This window comes from Nycticebus coucang, chromosome 14 (assembly GCF_027406575.1).
Source record: "Nycticebus coucang isolate mNycCou1 chromosome 14, mNycCou1.pri, whole genome shotgun sequence".
Taxonomy (NCBI): domain Eukaryota; kingdom Metazoa; phylum Chordata; class Mammalia; order Primates; family Lorisidae; genus Nycticebus; species Nycticebus coucang.
The window spans coordinates 68491309-68510732 of record NC_069793.1 but is presented as its reverse complement, the minus strand read 5'-3'; the positions used below and the strand labels follow the sequence as shown (position 1 = coordinate 68510732).

Here is a 19424-nt window from a genome sequence, read left to right as displayed (position 1 = left end):
CTCTCTCTCTACCCAGAGCCCACTTCTGCAAAATATAATCTTAAGACACCAAGCCCCTTCAAGGTCCTCCCTTGCCCTTTCCCACTGGTCACGTGGGGTCCTCCAACCCATAAATACTCACTCAGTCTCGACTGGCCGTGACTGGAAGCTGGCTTCGGTCATCTGTCCACAGGCCCCGGACGAGTACTGTCTCATGTGGGTCACCACCGACCTGATCTCCTTCACTCTCATCGTTGGCATCTTTGTGTTCCAGAAGTGAGTAGGCTCTGACCCCTTCCATGGGCTTCCCTACCCCAACCAGTTGACCCTGCCCCTGAGCCCAGGGCCCTCTGCCAGGCCTGACCAGGGGAGTAGGAAGGGCTCCCAGTAGCCCCACATTCCTCTCAACCAGAGGCTGGGTGGCTTCTGGAATAAAGGCCAAGCTGGAAGCCTGGAGCCAAACTGCTGTGATTTGCTGTGTGGACTAAGGTGAAATTCCACCCATCTCCAGGCCCAGGTGCACACCTGGGCAGCCAGGGTATATCCCACCAGCACTCGCCATGCTGAAAACCTCCCAGCCCCCAGCAAGACAGCTGGGATAGGGTCGCAGTGGGAGGTGTGGTTGGTCCTGGGGAGGGTTCAGGGCCAGCCCGGGGCCCCACTCAGCCACAACCAAGGGGCTGGGGTTTTATTCTTGACTGACGTTCTCTCTCTGTCCCATCCTGCTCTGATCCGGCGCATGTCCCTCCTCTCCCCACCCCCTCTCTCTGCTGCACTCTGGCATCTCACAGCTATCACTTGATCAGGTAATTCTGGTGTGATCTTCCTCCTCCTGTTCCTTTCTCTCCCTCTTGCCACCCCCTTCTTTAGTTCTGTCTGAAAGCCTGCTGTGCACCAAGCCCGTGCCGGGTCACACTTGCAGACACCTTCCCTTGCTTGAAGACTCCCAGCCCCTGCAGTTCTCCTCTCTGCTCTTCCCATCTGGCCTGTGTGTCCCCCTGGGCTCTGTTCCTACTGCAGTTTCTGCAGATGGGACCAGCGCTCCCTTGTCAGCTTCCTGACCTGGCCTCAGCACCAAAGTGTCTCCCTCTGGGGAAGGGACCCTGCCTGGGCCCCCCACCCCTCTGCATCTACCACCCACAGGGGCCTTCAGCACCTGCACACTGCACACTCTACCAAACTCCCGTCTCTCCTCCCATTTTCCCCTCTCTGGGTTTTCCTCTCCCATTGTTCCTGCTCTGTTTATCTTCCTCTGTGTCTCTCTCATCTAGCTCTTCCTCACATCCTGCCTCTGACTCCTACTCCAACTCCTCTACCCCCTACACTCGGCCTTTTCCTCATCCCCCCAGGGGACCCTGCAATGGCTGATCTTCCTGTTCTGGATGTTCTGGTTGCTAGAAACCTAGGCTTGACACCTTCCCTCTGGATTTTAGTGTTAATTTCCAAGATAAGACCTAGAGCTCAGGGATCCGGGTCCCCCTTGGTCAAGTGCCTTAGGCCCTTCAGGGTCAGGCAGTGTTACCACCCAGCCTCTAGGAGGAGAAACAGTGCTCCCTGGCTGTGGGAATGAGCCCAGCAAAGAGACGTTTACCCAGTCATTTCTTCCTCCACTGAGTTAACAGACATCTACACATGCTGGACCTGCAGCAGGGGGTCAGGCTTCCTCACATGGGCTACCAATGTGCTGGGCAGGCTGCCCTGTGATGATCCCAGGAGCAGGCACAGATATCCCAGCCCTGTTCAGACGCAGCCAAGGTGGTGCCATTGTCTCCTGAGGATCAGGAGAGGCCTGGTGGAGGATGGACCTTGGAGGACAAAGAGGGAGAGAATATTATTTCCCTGTGGGCTTATTCCATTCATTCACTCAGAAAGTATCCGCCAGACACCTGTGAATGGCAGGCATTGATGTTGGTGCTGGGGGCACAGTGATGAATAAGATGCAGTCACTGCCCTCGAGGAGTCACAGGGCAGGCACCCTGCCAGAGCACTGCTGTCCCCTTCTCTGTCGGCTCTGTTGATCCATCTGTCTGCCTGTCCACCTGTCTGTCCATTTCTGCTGCACTGACCCCATCTAGAAACTTGCCATTGGTTTCTTATGGAGTCTTAGCTCCTTCCACCCACCCAAGCAGAATTCACTCCCTGGGGGGTTGCATTCTTATTTCCAAGCTGACCACCCCCTCCTCTTGCTGGAGATATGGCTGGGGGTCTAGTAGATCCTTCCACCTAGACCCCAGGAAAAGTCTAAGTTCAGAGGCCAGGGATGCGGGGCCAGTTCAGAGGAACAACAGCAGACACAGTATCCTGGGCTGGGCATGGGAAGCCGAGTCCTCCCCATTCAGTGCCTGGTCCCTGCATACCCTGTACACACCCCAGCCTTGTATTTGTCTGGGCCCTCAGAGGGATGAGGGCTCTGAACTGTTCCTCCCACTAGGGTTGCTGAGACAGAGCAATGGACAGCCCTGCCCCATGTCATTCTAACCCCCTTCCCTCAGAAACCCGTGAAGACCAGCTCTGGGCAAAGCCCCCTACACCTGTCCCTACCTCCCTGCTTTCCTTCCCTTCCTTCCTGGGGTCTCCCCTCTGGCTTCACTCAGCCTGGTCATCATTGTGGAGCTATAGGAGACATCACCTGGTGCTCCTTGAGGTTGGTATACACTCCTGGGAGGTCATCAGACTCATTCCTGCTAAGCTCCTCCTGTCCCCAAATTTGTCCCATCCAAAGAGAACCAGGGTCACCTGAGACAGAACTCTGATCCTGGGGCAGGGCTGCTGATTTAGGGTTGTGGAGGTCAGAGGAAGGCAAGGCAGCCCTGGTTAAGATTCACTAGGCTCTGGTTCAAGCCCCAACTCCAACCCTCTCTGGGCCTCAGTTGCCCCATTTATACAGAGGGACAAGAGCCCTGCTGGTTTCTCAGGCCACGTCCAGAGAGCCTGTGGAAGTGGGCAGGATCCCTGTTCCAGGGAAGGTGTGGGGAAGGACTTGATGTCTATGGGGCCATCTCTGCAGGTGGCGCCTGGGTGGCATACGGAGCTACAACCCTGAGCAGATCATGCTGAGCGCTGCAGTGCGCCGGGCTAGCCGAGACGTCAGCATCATGAAGGAAAAGCTCATCTTCTCAGGTGCGCAGCCCCACAGACGAGCTGAGGCAGGCACAGGGCTCAGCTCTTCATACCCGATGTGTGTACACAGATGTACAAGCACACACGTTCACGTGCAGCACATACAGGGAAGGCCATGGGTACAGACACACACCAGCCTATCTGGGTCTATACCCACCACACACGAAGGTGCATACACCTCCACACGCAAACCCTGTGGCTCTGTGTCAGTATCGTGCTTGGTGGGCAAAGGGGAGGTCGGGCTAGGGTGGGGAAGGAGTCTGTTTTGAAGGCCCATGACCCTTTGCCTAGTTCACACACACATGCCACAAATATTGGTCTTGCTCTTGCTCACTGCCAGTCCCTGTGGGCGCTCCCAGTCTGGGGGAGAAGGAGATATGTAAACAAAGACATGGCAAATAGAGTTATCACGGATAAGGAGCTGAACTGCCCGGGGCAGTGAGGAAGGTTTTGAGTGACTGACATGTTGAGATGAGGATGGGTGGGAGGTGCCTGGGTCTCGGGTTTGAGGTGCGGGTTGGGTGAGCGAGGGAAGGAAGGGCATTCCAGGTGGGGCAGAGTGTGCTCAGAGGTGGTGAGAGAGCACTGGGCACCACCATGGGGCTGAGCTCCACTCAGCAGACCTTTACTGAGCCTCTTCTTGGTGCCCAGGGGCTGAGCAGGGCACTCTGCCAGGCACTGGGGACATAGTGCCCAGACCCCAACCCAGTCGGGGTCACTTAGAGGAGGCTTCCAGGGGTCTGAAACAACAGAATGAGAAGACCTGAGCTAGATTTTAGGAAAAGGAGGTATTGATGGGGAGGTCACTACCAAGAGAGGGGCTAATATGTACAAAGACCCAAAGGAAAGTAAACATGTAAGTGCCATACTCACATACTCTAGAGGGTTCTCTGTGGCTAGAAGGTGGAGTTCCAGGAACAGCAAACTATAGCAGGGCCAGAGGGCTCAGCAGAGACCAACAGGCCGGAGTGCCAGGTTCAATGCCAACCTGAGCCCAGTGATGTCATCAGCTTCCAAGGACCCAGTTACGTTGTCACAGGCTACCCTTCCTGCCCCATCTGCCAGACATCCTCAGGCCCTCCCCTACCTCAATTCACATTCTGTCTCCCTCTGGCCCAACAGAGATCAGCGATGGCATGGAGGTCTCTGATGAGCTCTCCATATGTTCAGACAACAGTTATGACACTTATGGCAACAGCAATACCACCCCTGTGGGTCCTCGAGGGGGTGGCACCCGCACCAAGACTCTCACAGACCGGAGTGGGCGTTAGAAACCGGGAACCCAGGAGAGCTGGCAGAAGCATGTCTGGACTCAGAGCACTATGGGAGCTGGCTGCACGGCAGCCTTGTCAGTTCAAGCACCTTGTCAGCCACGGTCTCTCTTGGATGGGTGTCCCCTCTCCCCTGAGGCCTAGCTGGGCCAGGACTCTTGCCTCTCAGACACCCCAGCAGGCCTGGGGCTCCTTCTGGGAAGTGTGGGGCCTGGGGTCTGGTCCCCCTCCAGCGGCCCTCCCTAGCTTCCAGACCTGGAAGTTTGGATGGGTTACTGGGCCATGCCATGCCCCAACTAGCTATGGAGGAGGTGGATGCTCACCTGTGCCCACATGTGTCTGTTCTCCTGCCATCCATGACTGACCTCTCTATTGTTATTCTGCCCCAAGAGCTTGGACTGGGCCTCTACCTGAAGCAGCTCTACTCTGCCCATAGTCTCAAAGCACAAGGAGGTTCGGCCCAGGGAGAAAGCCAGCTGAGGTGGTGGAGACACATCCTCTGCCTGATCAGCCTCTCACCACCGCTGGCCCCCTGTCCTGGGAGAGGGCCCCAGCCATGTCCTCTAGGAGCAGCTAGACATGGCCAGAAGTGCAAGTTTGGGGCTGCTCAATCTCATGCCCAAGTGTCCAGTAGGCCGCTGGGGCATTTTGGAGATCCACAGACTGCTGCAACCTCAGGTTCCCACCATCTGTGGCCATAGGGAAGGAGCCATGTGGGCATGGTCAAGGGTGGGTGTGTATGCCTACAGTGGAGGGAGCCCAAGGGCCTTGGCCACAATGATTAAAGCTGCCATCTTGATGTGTGTCATCTCTCTGAATTGTCAGCAGGAGGGTAGGGACAGAGCATGCTGGGTTTAGGATTCAGTTTTGACCTCATGATTTAAGGAAGAATCATTCTCAGAAATTAATGGGAAAGTGGCAGGATGGGTGAGGCCCTACCTTGCATCAGCCATGATGCCAGGGGTTCTTTTAACAGCCGTGGGGCTGGGAACCAGTGTCATGGCTGTGGATGGGAAGACTGCCTCGGGGAGGTAAACGCCACACAGTTTAGAACCAGCAAAGTCTGAATCCCACCCAGACACTGGCTCCAGTGCAACGTGTGCCTTCCACACCAGCTAGGAAGGACACAACAGACCTGTAGGGCTGGGGAATGGGAGTGGTAGGTCCCTTCATGGCCACATGGAGGCGCCTGAGCCCTGGGACTATGGAGGGACCAGCCCTTAGCCCAGAGATGCCTGTTACCCGTGGCTGGAGTTTGGCTTTGACTTCTCAGGGCTTTGGGGCAGGCTCACCCCCATGCCCAGCACAATACAGCCTTGGGACAACAGGTGTCAGTTCCTGGCTTTTAGTCCTCGGAGATCTGCCCTCTACCCTCTGTGGGAAGGGGTCAGTGGGGGAGTCAGGGCAGGCCTGTAACTCTGACCTTTGTCCAGAGGTTCAGCAGTCAGCATGGCCGCAGGTGTGTCCTAAGGGAGAAGGAAGAGGCTAACTCCGGCTCTGGCCTGCATTCAATTAACTCCTTGCTTCCTGGAGTCAAGGGATGTGTCTCTTCTCCAAACAGAGGTCTTTAGAATTCTTAGGGACTGAGAGAGTCTGGCGCCTTGGAGGAAAGGAAGAGCCCCCTCCAAATGTTAGAATCTATACCGCCCACCCCCCACACACACATATTAGTCTTGAGGACCGTTCCTCCGGGAGCTGAGAGGTTCACTCTCCATGCCTCAATATTGAATCTCTGGCTAGTGCTTCCCTTCCTGGGGCAGAGTCAGCTCCCACTTCCCCCTGGACAAGGGGGTGAGTGATACCCAGAACCACTGTGCTCTTCCAAGGGACACACAACACCTTGACTCACACCATCTCTCTCTCACACACATACACACCCTGTGACACACAGTCCAGAGACACAGATCCCACACACAGGATGAACATTGCATAGAGGCAAGGTTATGAAACTCCTACAGTAACAGATCTGCTGTCTAGCAGGAATGTAGACATGGCACAGAATCACACAAGGCTGAGGGAAGGAAACCAAGATCTACCCCTGTGGCAGTCACACATTTACAGCTATACGGTCACACAAACCCATGCCAACACTACACATTTTGTTCCATGCACTCCCACACTGACACATAGGTACCCAGAACACCCATATGCTCACAACCACATAATTACATGCCCCCGCATGTACACCTTCAAATCCATCATCATCAGGGACACTGCCAGCACTAGGTCACCCCCAATCCCAACCACATCAGATCCCTTAGTTGCATACACACTCAATCCCATGCTTACTCTCGCCCCCTCCTGCCTTCCCTCCCTCCCAGGGCTAGTCCAAGAGGGAACAAAAGCCCAATGTCCTCCCCCTCCTCCTCACTTCTCCCTTCCCCTCCCCCTGGCGTCCAGCCCCTTTGTCCTCCCACAGCTGAGCCTGAGCAGGAGTCTGGGCAGAGCAGCAGGGACATTGGAGTCTGGGTTGCCAGGGGTGTGGGCGGCAGGCACGGACAGGAGAGGTCCCTGCAAGAGCAGCAGCTGCGGAGAGGGTGTGGCCAGGTAAGCAGCAGGTACTTGGGGCAGGGCTTGGGGGCAGAGCTGCCAGGCTTCGCGGTGTCAGGACTAAGCCTGTGTTGGTGAGAGTGGATGTGAGTGTGAAAAAGACACAAGGGTGGGGGCATGCTCAAGTCCACGTCTACAAGCAGGGTCCCTCGGTGTGTGTCAGGACCCAGTGTCTAGGCTGGAGGAGCCTAGACTCTCAGCTGAGATGGGTGGATGCCCAGGGAGCCCTACATGGTAACGCTCACCCTCCATCTTCCAACTGGGTGTCCTTTGGCTCCTAGACTGGGAATCCTCAGGGTGGAAACTGGGTCTGACATCCTGTGTCCACAGCGCCCAGCATGGTAGAAGTAGAAAGAACAAAAAAGTATGGGTATGCTCAGGAGGGGACTCCCTCCTCCTCCCAGGGAGCCCCTTGTGCCATGGGGCACCTCTGCGAGGAGAAGTGCTTTCCTGTGCTGAGGAGACCTGCCCCTTTGGATCTCAGCTCAAAGCATGTCTGCTTTCTGGGCCAGTGGAGAACAGACTGGGGGTAGCATGCTCTGCTGACCTGTCTCACCTCCCTCTGCTGGTCCTGGGATGCTCCTTGAGACATGACATCCTGGTAAATGTGGCAGACCCTAGAGCCAGCAGGGTTCAGGTCTTAGCCCTTTTACTTAAGCAAAAGTATCCATCTTTGTTATCCACTAGGGAGCTAATTTCTTGTGACGCTGAGGCAGGGATCAGGGCATGAACGGTGAAAGCCAGGCTGACACTGGGCAGGTTCTAATGTCTGGAGGTGGCAGAGCAGCTGGGACAAGGTGAATGGAGGGAGAGGCAATGGGTAGAGGGGGGAATCTGAGCTTCCTTAGAGTAAGCCACCACATACAGGAGCAAGCTCCTGTCTCTGGAGGTATGCAAGCAGATGGCGTATGTTCATAACCAGCATGGTATGGTCCTTCGGTCTATACAGTGCCTTCCCTCCTCTGATCCTTGTCAGAAACCTCTGAAGGCCAGACTTCTGCGTGCTTGTTTCCTATGACTAAAGTAAATGAAGCAGAAGGGTTGCTCTAAAAACACTTCCTAGGGTTGTGAGGGTCAAATTAAGTTATATACATAAAAGCAACTAGCACACATAGTATGCTCCCTTCTTAAATAAGAATGTTGCAAGGAAACATTGAGTTTGTACTATGTACCTAGCACTTGTCATATGTTCCTACCCTGGGAGGTAGGAATTGTGATTTCACATGAAATAACTGAGGCAGGTGTGAGGTGGGTAAGAGGAGTGACTGGCCCAGGCCACACTGTAAGTCTGTGGTAGAGACAAGATTAAAACTCTCATTTGTCCACAGAGTTCTTTCCACTTTCCCAGGTGCCTCCTGGAGAAAAGTGAAGTACTCACTAGAGAGAAGCCAACTTCCCTCCCAGCCTGGGCTTAACCCCTGCCCTCCTGTCTTCTGGGCCTTTGCACAGACTATTCCCTCTGCTGGAGACACCCGCCCTCCACTCCCCTTACCTTCACTTGGCAAGTTTGAAGGGACATTTTCCCTGACCTCCCTCCAACTGGGTTTAGTGCCCTTTCTATGAGCTCCCCTAGGATTCTGTACTTCCCAGAGGGCCCCTGCCAAGCTGTGAGCTGTAGGAAGGGAGGGACTGTGATTGTCATGCTCACTCCCTAGCACAGAAAAGGCTCTTAATAAACATTTGTTTGCATACATTCATTCGATTTGGAACAGGTGTTAACTGAACATCTACCATGTTAAGGTGCTGTGCTGTGCTGTGGAGGGAGAGGGAGTTATTAGACTCTAATTAAACTGTGGTTCTCAACCTTCCTAATGCCACAAACCTTTAACATAATCCAAAGGGGTTGTCACTCACAGGTTGAGAACCGCTCTAAATTAGAGTGATCCGGGTTTGGTCAATGGGAAGTACCAACCTGAGATGATATCCGCAGGAGACAGTATGGACTGAGCAAAGAAGAGTTATCATTACCCTCTCCCCTCCCCCCTCCACCTCGCGTGGCCAGCGAGGACGCTGTGTTCGAGGCGGGTCTCTGTGGAGTAGCCTGAATCCTTTGATCTGGTCACTGGACCCTCCCCTACAGTGATATTTTGTCCAGGTTCCAGTAGCCTCCCTGCCCTCCCCCCTCAGACCTTGGGGCAGTAAAGGCTTCCTGCTATTCACTGTTCTATCCCTGCTGGAGTCCCTAAACACTGCCTCCGTTTATAAATCGTTCTTTTATTAGTCTCTCCTCGAATTACCCTATTTGAGCCCCGGCCATCTGTCTACTGCAGATATTGACAGACAAAAAACTTTGCGAGATTGAAGAACAGAAAAAGGCAATGTGTCTGAATGAAAAAGCGAGGGAGTACCAATGACGCAGGGAGCCCTTTCAGTAGACAGGAACTAGATCACGGTGGCTGCAAGGAATCTGGGTAGGTGTGTGGAAGGAATAGTCGAATCTATGGAAGCATACACGCGTGAGTAAACTAGTGATCTAAGGAAGGAATAAATGGATACAGTCACTCCCCTAACTTGACCCCAGACAGGTAGATTCCCCGACTCTACTTATGTTCTCTACCCGGCAGGATGCGGGAGGCACCTGGGTCGGAGAAGTCGGAGCCGGGCTGCGAAGCCCAGTGCGCGGGGTCCTGCCACGCGCAGCGCGTCCTGCAGACCCTCAACGCGTACCGGCGGAGCGGCACCCTCACCGACGTGGTGCTGCGCGCTGGCGGCCGCGACTTCCCGTGCCACCGTGCGGCGCTCAGCGCAGGCAGCGCCTACTTCCGCAGCCTGTTCGCCGCCGGGCGGCCGGAGCACGGCCTGGCCGTGGTACCCGTGGTGCCGGTGGCGCCCGAGGCGCCGGGTACCGGGCCGGCTGGGGTAGCCGCGGCGCTAGCCGTGGTGCTTGACTACGTGTACGGCGCGGGCGTGCGGCTGCGCGCCGAGAACGAGGCGGCCGCCGTGCTGGCGCTGGCGGAGCGGCTGGGCGTGGCGGGCTTGCGCGAGGACTGCGTGCGCTTCCTAGAGGGCAGCTTGCGCGCCACCAACAGCCTGGCGCTGCTCCGCGTGGCCGCCTCCTTCTCACTCAGCTCGCTGGCCGAGCGCTGCGGCCGGGTCCTGCGCCAAGCGTTCGCCGAGGTGGCGCGACACGCCGACTTCCTGGAGCTGGCGCCTGACGAGGTGGCGGCGCTGCTGGCAGACCCCGCGCTGGGTGTGCCGCGCGAGGAGGCTGTGTTCGAGGCGGCCATGCGCTGGGTGCGGCACGACGCGCCGGCCCGCCGTGGACAGCTGCGGCGCCTGCTGGAGCACGTGCGCCTGCCGCTGCTGGCGCCAGCCTACTTCATGGAGAAGGTGGAAGCGGATGAGCTGCTGCAGGCCTGCGGAGAGTGCCGCCCGCTGCTGCTCGAGGCCCGCGCCTGCTTCATCCTTGGCCGCGAGGTTGGCACGCTGCGGGCCCGGCCGCGGAGGTACGGCCGCTGCCCCCTAACCACCCGCACCCTGTTACGTTCTCCAACGTTCTTCAACCACTCACTCATTCCTGCGTCAACCTTTCACTCTCTTAGCCATGCCTCTTGATGAAATTCAGTCATTTGTTCAACATTTTCTAGGCTTGTTGCTGGGAGTTCTGGTTTTGAAGAGTTAATGGGCGGCGCCTGTGGCTCAGTGAGTAGGGCGCCGGCCCCATATGCCTAGGGTGGCGGGTTCAGACCCAGCCCCGGCCAAACTGCAACAGAAAAATAGCGGGGCGTTGTGGCGCGCGCCTGTAGTCCCAGCTGCTCGGGAGGCTGAGGCAAGAGAATCGCGTAAGCCCAAGAGTTAGAGGTTGCTGTGAGCCGTGTGACGCCACGGCACTCTACCCGAGGGTGGTACAGTGAGACTGTCTCTACAAAAAAAAAAAAAAGAGTTAATAGGCCAATGGGGGAGGTGTAGGGAGTCCCGCACCTGCTTTCTCTTGCTGGTGCATCCATAATCCAAGTGCTTACTCCGTGCAGGTCCTGCCGTGGGTCCTTGGGGTTGATTTGGAAATACCCTTTGCTCTTTGGGAGCTCACAGGCTAGTGAGGTATATAAATAGACAGGAGCATTGAAACTAAAAATAAGAGACCTATTCCCTGGAATGTCAGACTGAAACACTGTGGGTAGGGTAATCCCAGATGGTCTGTCATCACCACCACCACCCCAGAGCCAGAAGACTGGGATAACACTGTCTTACCCCTATATCTCTTAATATTAAGCACGAAGTCTGGGACAAAGATGCTCAATGTGTGTTAAAAAAAATTAGAAAAATACCAACAAAAGGGTTTGGAAATTCTGTTGGGGTCAGAAGGCTGAGAAGTGAGTAGGAGGGAAGAATGCCTTGCTTAAGAGGTGAGTGGTCTAGTTCAATAGAATCCGTTACTGGGGGATGGCTTTAGGAGATGGCCCTAGGAGGAGAGAAGCAGCAGAATTAGCAGTTGGGGATGGAGGCCAGAAAAGAAAAAGGTGTTGAAGAAGATGAGTCAGCATTAGACAAACCTGTGCACTTATTATTTATTTATTTATTTTTTTGCAGTTTTTGGCCAGGGCTGGGCTTGAACCCACCACCTCAGGCATATAGGGCCAGCGCCCTACTCCTTTGAGCCACAGGCGCCACCCCAAACCTGTGCACTTATTAACTGCGTGGTTTTGAGCAAGCCATAGACTATGAGCCTCAGTTTCCTCCTCCGGGAAAGGAGTAATAATCCCTACTTAATAGAACTGTCTTGAGGATTAAAGGAGGTGATTTTTCTAGGTCAGGGCAAGGGCTCCATAAAGATACATAATTTTTTTGGCCAGGCGCAGTAGCTCAAGCCTGTAATCTTAGCGCTCTGGGAGGCCCCAGGCACTTGGATTGTCTTAGCTCAGGAGTTGGAGACTACCCTGAGCAAGAGCTGAGACCATCTCTACTCAAAATGGAAAAATTAGTGGGTGTTGTGGCAGGCACCTGTAGTCCCAGGGAGGCTGAGGCAAGAGGATTGCCAGAGCCCAGGAGTTTGAGGTTGCTGTGAGTTATGACACTACAGCACTCTACCCAGGGTGACAGAGTGAGACTGACTCAAAAACAAAAAACAAAAAGATTTTTTTCCCTGTAAGTTAGAGGTCATTACAATGGGATGGAATTAGTGACGCTCTTCCTATTAGTAGCCAGAGGGAAGATGGAAGTGGTAGAGTCCGGAGGGAGGGGCAGGAGGGCATGAAGGGCAGCAGGATCGTACAGTGTGGTTAGCGAGAGGGAGGAGGGGGGCGTGACTTGGGTGTGGTTCAGCGGACATCGGGCTTATCCCCACACCAGATTCATGGACCTAGCTGAAGTGATCGTGGTCATCGGCGGTTGTGACCGCAAGGGTCTCCTGAAGTTGCCCTTCGCGGATGCTTACCACCCAGAGACCCAGCGCTGGATCCCATTGCCCAGCCTACCCGGCTACGCGCGCTCGGAGTTCGCCGCCTGCGCTCTCCGCAATGACGTCTATGTCTCCGGTGAGGGCGGGGCCGCAGCAGGAGCCCTCTCGGGATTGGCGCATCACCAGCCACACAACACCTCCTTTGTTTTTCCCTCCAATCGAGAGATGGGGGTGGGATTTTTCTGATGCCCTACTGTTACTGGTATGCCCGCAAAGGCGATCACTGATGTGTCTCCGACTTTACCTCTTCTTTTAACCTACTATGTGCCTATTGTGCTAAGCAGCTTACATTTATTTAATCCCCTCTACAATACCATTTCACAGATTATAAAACAGGCAGAGAGGCTCAGAATTTCCCCATTGTCACAAAACCGACTGAACTGGGAGGAACACAGATCTGTTTGATACCAATAAACTGTGCCCTCCCTAAGATTCAGGCTCTAAAGCTTCAGAGGAGAATAATACAGTCCTTGCTCCCTTGGAGTGCCTTGGAGAGGAGACAGACATCACATTACCACCAGGCAGAAAGTTTTCAGAGCTCTCAGAGTCTCCAAGTGATCTAGAATCCCATTTAGGGAATCTGGCACAACTTCATGGAAGGGATGATTTTTTTGCCCGGACCTTGAAAGTCAGAGGGAACAATACATCCAAAGGCTTGAGGGCTAAGACATTCAGAAAGGAACCCAGGGTAGTGAGGGCCTGTGAAACACAGGTTGAGAGTATCCTGGAGAGGAGGGCAAGCTACTGTCAATATGGCAGGGATCAGTTAGGGAGACTTTGGCTCTGGGCCTAGGTAGACTGTTGTAGTGAGCTATGGGTGCCTATGAAAGGTAAGTAGCAGTAGCATGAGCCAGGGAGGTCTCAGAGACCATCCAGACCACATATTACCACTGAATGATTTTTCCAAGGTCACTGATGCTCTTGAGCAACATGTGAGGTTTTTGCTGGGTGCCACTGATAATGCACAAGTGGGTGCTACCAAGCAGATGTGGTTCTGGTCATGCACTCAGGTTGAGAGGTACAGTCAGGGTTGTTCCTGGGGAATTCCTGGTCAAGATTCCCAGTGTGGCCAGGCACCAGGGGAAAGAGTCCACAGCCTGTTTCCCCAGTGCCTGGCCCCATAGGGTGTGTTGTGTCCCTCAGCAGTACCGTGCTGACTTTGGGGGCCAGGCATTGCTCTGGCTCTAGTCATTGTTCTGACAAAAGCCAATGTAATCTTCAACATGTCATTGCTGGTCTCTAAGCCTCATCTGAGCTTCCTTTATGTAAACTGGGTATAAGAATGCCCACACCTCATGGAGGGATGAGATCAGAAATGAAATCATGATAAAGGTGAAGGCAGAATGGGGGAGGATTATTGGGTCACTCTCTACCCCTCTGCTCTCCCAGTGTAGGTGGTTGTGCTTTCCCGTGGCCCCCAGCACATTCCTGATGCTTGTCTTGGGTACCCTTTGTATTCTTACCTTTAGTAGAGTGCTCCCCTCCTTGCTTCCCTGAGCACAAAGCCTGGCACAACACCATAAGGCACCTAGTAAAGGTCAGCTCCTCCATCTGTCAGGCTTTCCCCAGAGGAGTCCTAACTCAGACCTTCTCCCCATTGGTTCAAAGCACACTGTGTGGGTCGCAGGCCCAGAGTCTTACAGCAGCCCAGGGGCAAGTCCTTTCTGTGGTCAGCCCTTAACTCTTCCTTTGGATCTGGAGGCCCTAGTTTCTAGCTCTTTAGGGGTACTGGGGATAACAAGAGCACTTGGGGGCAACAGCTGCTTCTCTCTCCCTAGGAGGCCACATCAACAGTCGCGATGTGTGGATGTTTAGCTCCCATCTGCACACCTGGATCAAGGTAGCCTCGCTGCACAAGGGCAGGTGGAGGCACAAGATGGCAGTCGTGCAGGGACAGGTAGGCACACACTACAGCTGCCACCCTGGGACCCAGAATATGGATCTGTGTGGGAGAAGGCTAGACCTCCTCTGTGTCAGAAGGGATGTGAGACCCAGAAAAAGGAAAGGGCCTTGCCCAAAGTCACATAATAATGCTAATAATGATAGCAATTGCTGTAATGGTAACAACTTAGGGGTCAAGAGTGTGGGTTGGGGTCAAACAGGCTAGGTCTGAATTTTGACTCTACCACTTAAGACTAAAAAAAAATGCCAATTGTCTAAGCTACATCCTGAATTCAGAAATGCAAATAAAAGTGTTTCTTAGACTCGATTAAGTGGAGGTGTAAACCCTTAATAAGCTGCTGGCTATTATTAAGTATCAGCTTGGTGCAAGATCTAATCGCATTCAATGCTCATGTGAGAGACTGGTCTCATCCGCGGTTGACCGGAGGAAACCAACCAGGGAGGTTCAGTAACTGAGTGGAGGCCTCCCAGGTGGTGGCAGCGATGGGGCCCCTACTCTCATTGACTTGGTCTGGAGGCTGGGGTGGGGATGGGGATAGTTTCCTGCTCGCAGACTGAAAGACTGAAGCGTTGAGGCCAGGTAACCAAGCAGTAACTCCTGGCACCCCCACTCATGTCCCCACCCGCAGTTGTTCGCAGTGGGCGGCTTCGACGGCCTGCAGCGCCTGCGCAGCGTGGAGCGCTATGACCCCTTCTCAAACACTTGGGCAGCCGCCGCGCCCCTCCTGGAGGCTGTGAGCTCTGCGGCGGTGGCTCCCTGTGCTGGCCGAGTCTATGTGATCGGAGGCGCGGGTCAGGATGGCATCAACACCGACAAGGTGGGCGTTGCACCTGGGGACCCAGAGAGCGTTGGAGGCTGCAGAAAACCAGCAACGCCTACCGTGTGTGCTAGGGGCAGAGCTGGGAGCTTTCGGGCCCTCGTCCATTTTCTCAATCCAGTCAACATCACAGAGTGGTCACCCCCATGTTTCAGGCAAGGGAATGAGTTTAGAGAAATGACCCCAAGGTCACTGAGTGTGTGAAGAGCACACCTGAACTCTAATCGTTGACTGGTGCCATATGGGCTTCATAGATTTTTTAAATTAAGTAAGGGGTGGGATTAGTTAAAATGCTTTTATTCAGTTCAAAAATAATACACTCATTACCGAAAATTTAGTAAGCAAAGAGAATAGAAAGAAAAAAATCACCCATAATCCCACCTAAGGCTAACTACTATTACTATAATATGTGATGCGTTGCCTTCCAGGCTTCTCCTGAATTGAATTTTGCTTTTCTTAGATTTGTATTCTCACTGTTAGTAAAATTCTGCATTCTGCTTTTTACTCTTGTACAAGTACTTTTCACATGCTCAGAAACTGTTCGCAGCCATCATTTCAATGTCTGCAATAGTCCCATGGCTTGACGAACCAGTTACAAATCCAATTTTCTATTGTTGAACATTGAGGCTTTTTTTTTTTTTCTTTTGAGACAGTCTTACTTTCTCGCCCTGGGTAGAGGGCTATGGCTATTATAAGCTGACAGCAACCTCAAACTCGTGGGCTCAAGTGATTCTCTTGCCTCAGCCTCTGGAGTAGCTGGGACTATAGGCGCCCGCCACAATGCCCAGCTATTTTTAGAGATGGGGGTCTCGCTTTTGCTCAGGCTGTTCTTGAACCTGTGAGCTCAGGCAATCCACCTGCCTCAGCCTCTCAGCATTTAGGTTCTGTATGAATAAAAATTAATCTTTTTTTTTTTTTTTTAAGAGACAGAGTCTCACTTTGTCGCCCTCAGTAGAGTGCTGTAACATCACAGCTCACAGTAACCTCCAGCTCTTAGGCTTAGGCAATTCTCTTGCCTCAGCCTCCCAAGTAGCTGGGACTATAGGCACCCGCCACAACACAGCTATTTTTTTGTTGCAGTTTGGCTGGGGCCGGGTTTAAACCTGCCACCCTTGGTATGTGGGGCCAGCGCCCTGCTTGCTGAGCCACAGGCACCACCCATAAAAATTAATCTTTATCATGGCTGCTCCCTCCCGCCTGTGATGGCCTCACAAGCTGTGGTCCTGGGACTGAATCCCAGACTAGGATCCCCATCCTTCCTTATTGTCGGGCTCCGTTCCTCCAAACTCTCCTGAGGTGAGTGGGCAGCTGTTGTGGTTGGAGGCCCTGTTTGGCACTATCCCATGCAGCACTGACTTTTACTCGCTGTTGTGTTGGGTCTCCAAGAAAACAACTGAAGAAACAGTAAGGTGGGCAGGCAGCTAGGTTGCACGAGTGCATCCTTAGCCTGTGGCTCAAAGGAGTAGGGCACCGGCCCCATGTGCCGGAGGTGGTGGGTTCAAACCCAGCCCCGGCCAAAAACTGCAAAAAAAAAAGAAAGAAAGAAACTGTTAAGGGCATCAAATCACCCATGGGTTTGGGAGGCCTGTGGACAGCTATAGGCATGGGGCTATAAGACATGTCATGACTTGGCTGGGGCCGGGTTTGGAGTCTTGTCATGACTTCAAAGCACCAGGAATAGAGAAAGGAGTTGGCAGTGCATGTAGCCAGGAACACATCTCTGTGAGGGACCTGCTCTGAGGGCCTTCTGAAGCACCAACAGACATACATGGGACACATACCTCTCCCAAATTCATGTGATTCTCTTACACATGGTGACTGAGTTTTCCATCAAAGGGGAGACTTTCTGCAAGGGGGGATGGTCGGGGACTGGAAACAGGGAAGGCCTTAAGGATGAGGTGGCATTTCAGCCAAACCTTGAAAGATCAGGTGGCTTTTGACAAAGGAGGTCTAGGGGCAGAGGATAGAACTTAGAACTAGACTAAGGGCATTTTAGGGCAAGGACAGTGGGTCTCCTCCAAGATGCTGCCTCAGGCTTGGTGGACACTGGCAAGTGTTGTTGTGCTGAATGGGTGCCCCGAGGGAGAGGGGAGGCAGGGATTGAGGATGAATCTTCATTGCTGTTCCTCCACATCCCAGGTGCAGTGCTTTGACCCCAAGGAGGACCAGTGGAGCCTGCGGTCACCAGCACCCTTTTCACAGCGGTGTCTTGAAGCTGTCTCCCTTGAGGACATCATCTATGTGGTGGGAGGCCTCATGAGCAAAATCTTCACCTATGATCCTGGCACAGATGTCTGGGGGGAGGCAGCTGTCCTCCCCAGCCCGGTGGTAAGTGGAGGCTTCTGGGCTCAGCTCCTGGTACTGGTTCCATTCAGGAGAACAGAACCCACTTCTAAGCCTCTGTATCATAGAGGCAGTGAGTCTTGTGTGTTGACTCCATGCCTGGTGATTTTATATAGCACTCTTTGTCCTCACAGTGATAATCAACTGTGTATTTCACAGATAAGGAGAATTGAGGACCTGGCCCACGGCCATGTTAAGACAGAGCTTAGAACCCGTGTCCCAAGGGCTATAGCCTTGGGGAGGGGGGTTCCTAAATGACGCTGCCCTAAAGGCCACCAGCTCGTAGCCTATTATAGGGTGGGGGCTAGGGAAGAGATCTGCTAAGTTCTCCTGCTTCAGTGATATCAGAGAGGGGAGGCTGAGGACCTCGAAGTTCTGGGCCCCGGAGTTCCTAGGCTCCCCCACCTGTCACCATCCCATGAAACTCCAAAGAGACTATATAAAGGTGTGGCTGAACTGGTGGTCTCTGCCAATCCTAACCTTTGGGGACCCTAGTAGTCTAAGATTTCTGGCATCTCTGAGTCTGAGAGCCTAAGGTGGTGGTGGTTAGTATTGTATTTTTTTGTTGTTGTTGTTGTTTGTTTGTTTTTCAGTTTTTGGCCGGGGCTGGGTTTGAACCCACCACCTCCAGCATATGGGGCCGGTGCCCTACTCGTTTGAGCCACCAACACCGCACCAATATTGTTATTGGTATACTTACCATATTCCAGGCACTACGTAAAATATACTACCTGCTTAACCCCGTAACTGTTAATAGAACCATATGAAGAAGGCACTATTCTTCTTCTTTACAGATGAGGAAACTGAGGCCCAGAGAGGTTAAGTGACTTGTCCAAGGCATTACATTGAAAAAGGGTCAAGCTAGAGCTTGAACTCAGGTCAATCCAGTTTCCTGCTTTTCTGCAATCCAGATTGCCTGTTCATATAGTCTGTGGGTCAAAGTTCTGTTATCTGGGTTGGCCAGTTAGGGACAAATGGCCCCCCAGGCTGGACCCAGTGGTTAATTGTCTTTCTGTTTGTCCACCCAGGAGAGCTGTGGCGTGACTGTGTGTGATGGGAAGGTCTACATCTTTGGCGGGCGGGATGATCGTGGGGAAGGCACCGATAGGGTCTTCACCTTTGATCCCAGCAGTGGGCAAGTAGAGGCCCAGCCATCCCTGCAGCGCTGTACCAGCTCCCACGGCTGCGTCACCATTGTCCAGAGCTTAAGCAAGTGACTCAGACTTGGACAGCATGAGCCAGGAGGTAGAGAAGCAGGGGGAATGCAGGCGAACCTCTCTGCTCCCCTCATGGCACCTCCATGTAAATAGCCCCTTAACTTATTGTCCCCTTTTCTTGTAGAAATAAAACCTCATTGGATCTGTTTTCCAACTTGAGCCTGCTTTGCCTAGATAAGTAGTGTGCAACATTACTTCCTTTATCTTTACAAAGCACTTTTAAACCATCTTAGTCCTTTTGGGCTGCTTTCACAAAATACTGTAAACTGGGTTATTTATAAACAACAGAAATTTATTTTTCAGTTCTGGAGGCTGGGAAGTCCAAAATCAAGGTGCCAGAGATTTTTTATCTGGGGAGGGCTCTCTGCTGCATAAATGGTGCTTTCTTGCTTTGTCCTCACATGGTGGAAAGAGGTAAGGCAGCTTGCATCAACCTCTTCTATAATGGCACTAATCCCATTCATGAGGGCTCTGCCCTCACTTCCTAAGTGATTTAAACTCTTCCCTAAAGGCCCCACCTCTTAATACTATCACATTAGTATTAGGTTCTGACATTCGCACTTTAAACTATAAAATATTTCATGTTTATTTTGAAACAAACAAACATGATTACAGGTGGTTCACACCTGTAATCCCAGCACTTTGGGAGGCCGAGGCAGAAAGATCGCTTGAGCCCATGAGTTTGAGGGTGCAGTGAGTTACAGTGATGCCATTGCACTTTAGCCCAGGCAACAGAGCAAGACTCTGTCTGAATAAAATAAAATATTAATGTTTCATGCATAAAAATAATGTATATAATAGCAGTTCAAGAATAGTAAACTAAACA

At 53.1% G+C, this 19424-nt stretch overlaps 2 protein-coding genes across 6 annotated transcripts in view; both read left to right on the top strand.

The window, feature by feature from the left end:
* The window catches only part of GDPD5 (glycerophosphodiester phosphodiesterase domain containing 5), a 90976-nt gene extending 86167 nt beyond the window's left edge, over window positions 1–4809 (top strand). For 3 of the 5 annotated variants that reach the window (XM_053560277.1, XM_053560278.1, XM_053560281.1), the window contains 4 exons: window positions 173–255; window positions 2411–2623; window positions 2987–3099; window positions 4222–4809. In XM_053560277.1, the coding sequence (XP_053416252.1) occupies window positions 173–255; window positions 2411–2623; window positions 2987–3099; window positions 4222–4370 (558 nt within the window). In that variant the 3' untranslated portion in view covers window positions 4371–4809. Of the gene's footprint in view, window positions 1–172; window positions 256–770; window positions 786–2410; window positions 2624–2986; window positions 3100–4221 lie in introns of all 5 variants that reach the window. The other 2 variants (XM_053560279.1, XM_053560280.1) reach the window with 2 other exon arrangements.
* Window positions 4810–6777: 1968 nt separating this feature from the next.
* Window positions 6778–18783, top strand: KLHL35 (kelch like family member 35). Its single transcript, XM_053560275.1, has 7 exons — window positions 6778–6917; window positions 9485–10366; window positions 12210–12394; window positions 14097–14215; window positions 14850–15038; window positions 17178–17366; window positions 18410–18783. Exons 2-7 carry the CDS (start codon window positions 9486–9488, stop codon window positions 18596–18598), a joined length of 1752 nt encoding a protein of 583 aa, XP_053416250.1. The 5' UTR covers window positions 6778–6917; window position 9485; the 3' UTR covers window positions 18599–18783.
* The last annotated feature ends 641 nt before the right edge of the window (window positions 18784–19424 follow it).

Excerpts from the sequence above, each read along its gene's own strand:
- KLHL35 (XM_053560275.1), top strand. The coding sequence starts at position 9,486 with ATGCGGGAGGCACCTGGGTCGGAGAAGTCGGAGCCGGGCTGCGAAGCC. Across the intron at positions 10,367-12,209 it reads CTGCGGGCCCGGCCGCGGAG|ATTCATGGACCTAGCTGAAG; the intron begins GTACGGCCGCTG and ends TCCCCACACCAG. Across the intron at positions 17,367-18,409 it reads CTGTCCTCCCCAGCCCGGTG|GAGAGCTGTGGCGTGACTGT; the intron begins GTAAGTGGAGGC and ends TTGTCCACCCAG.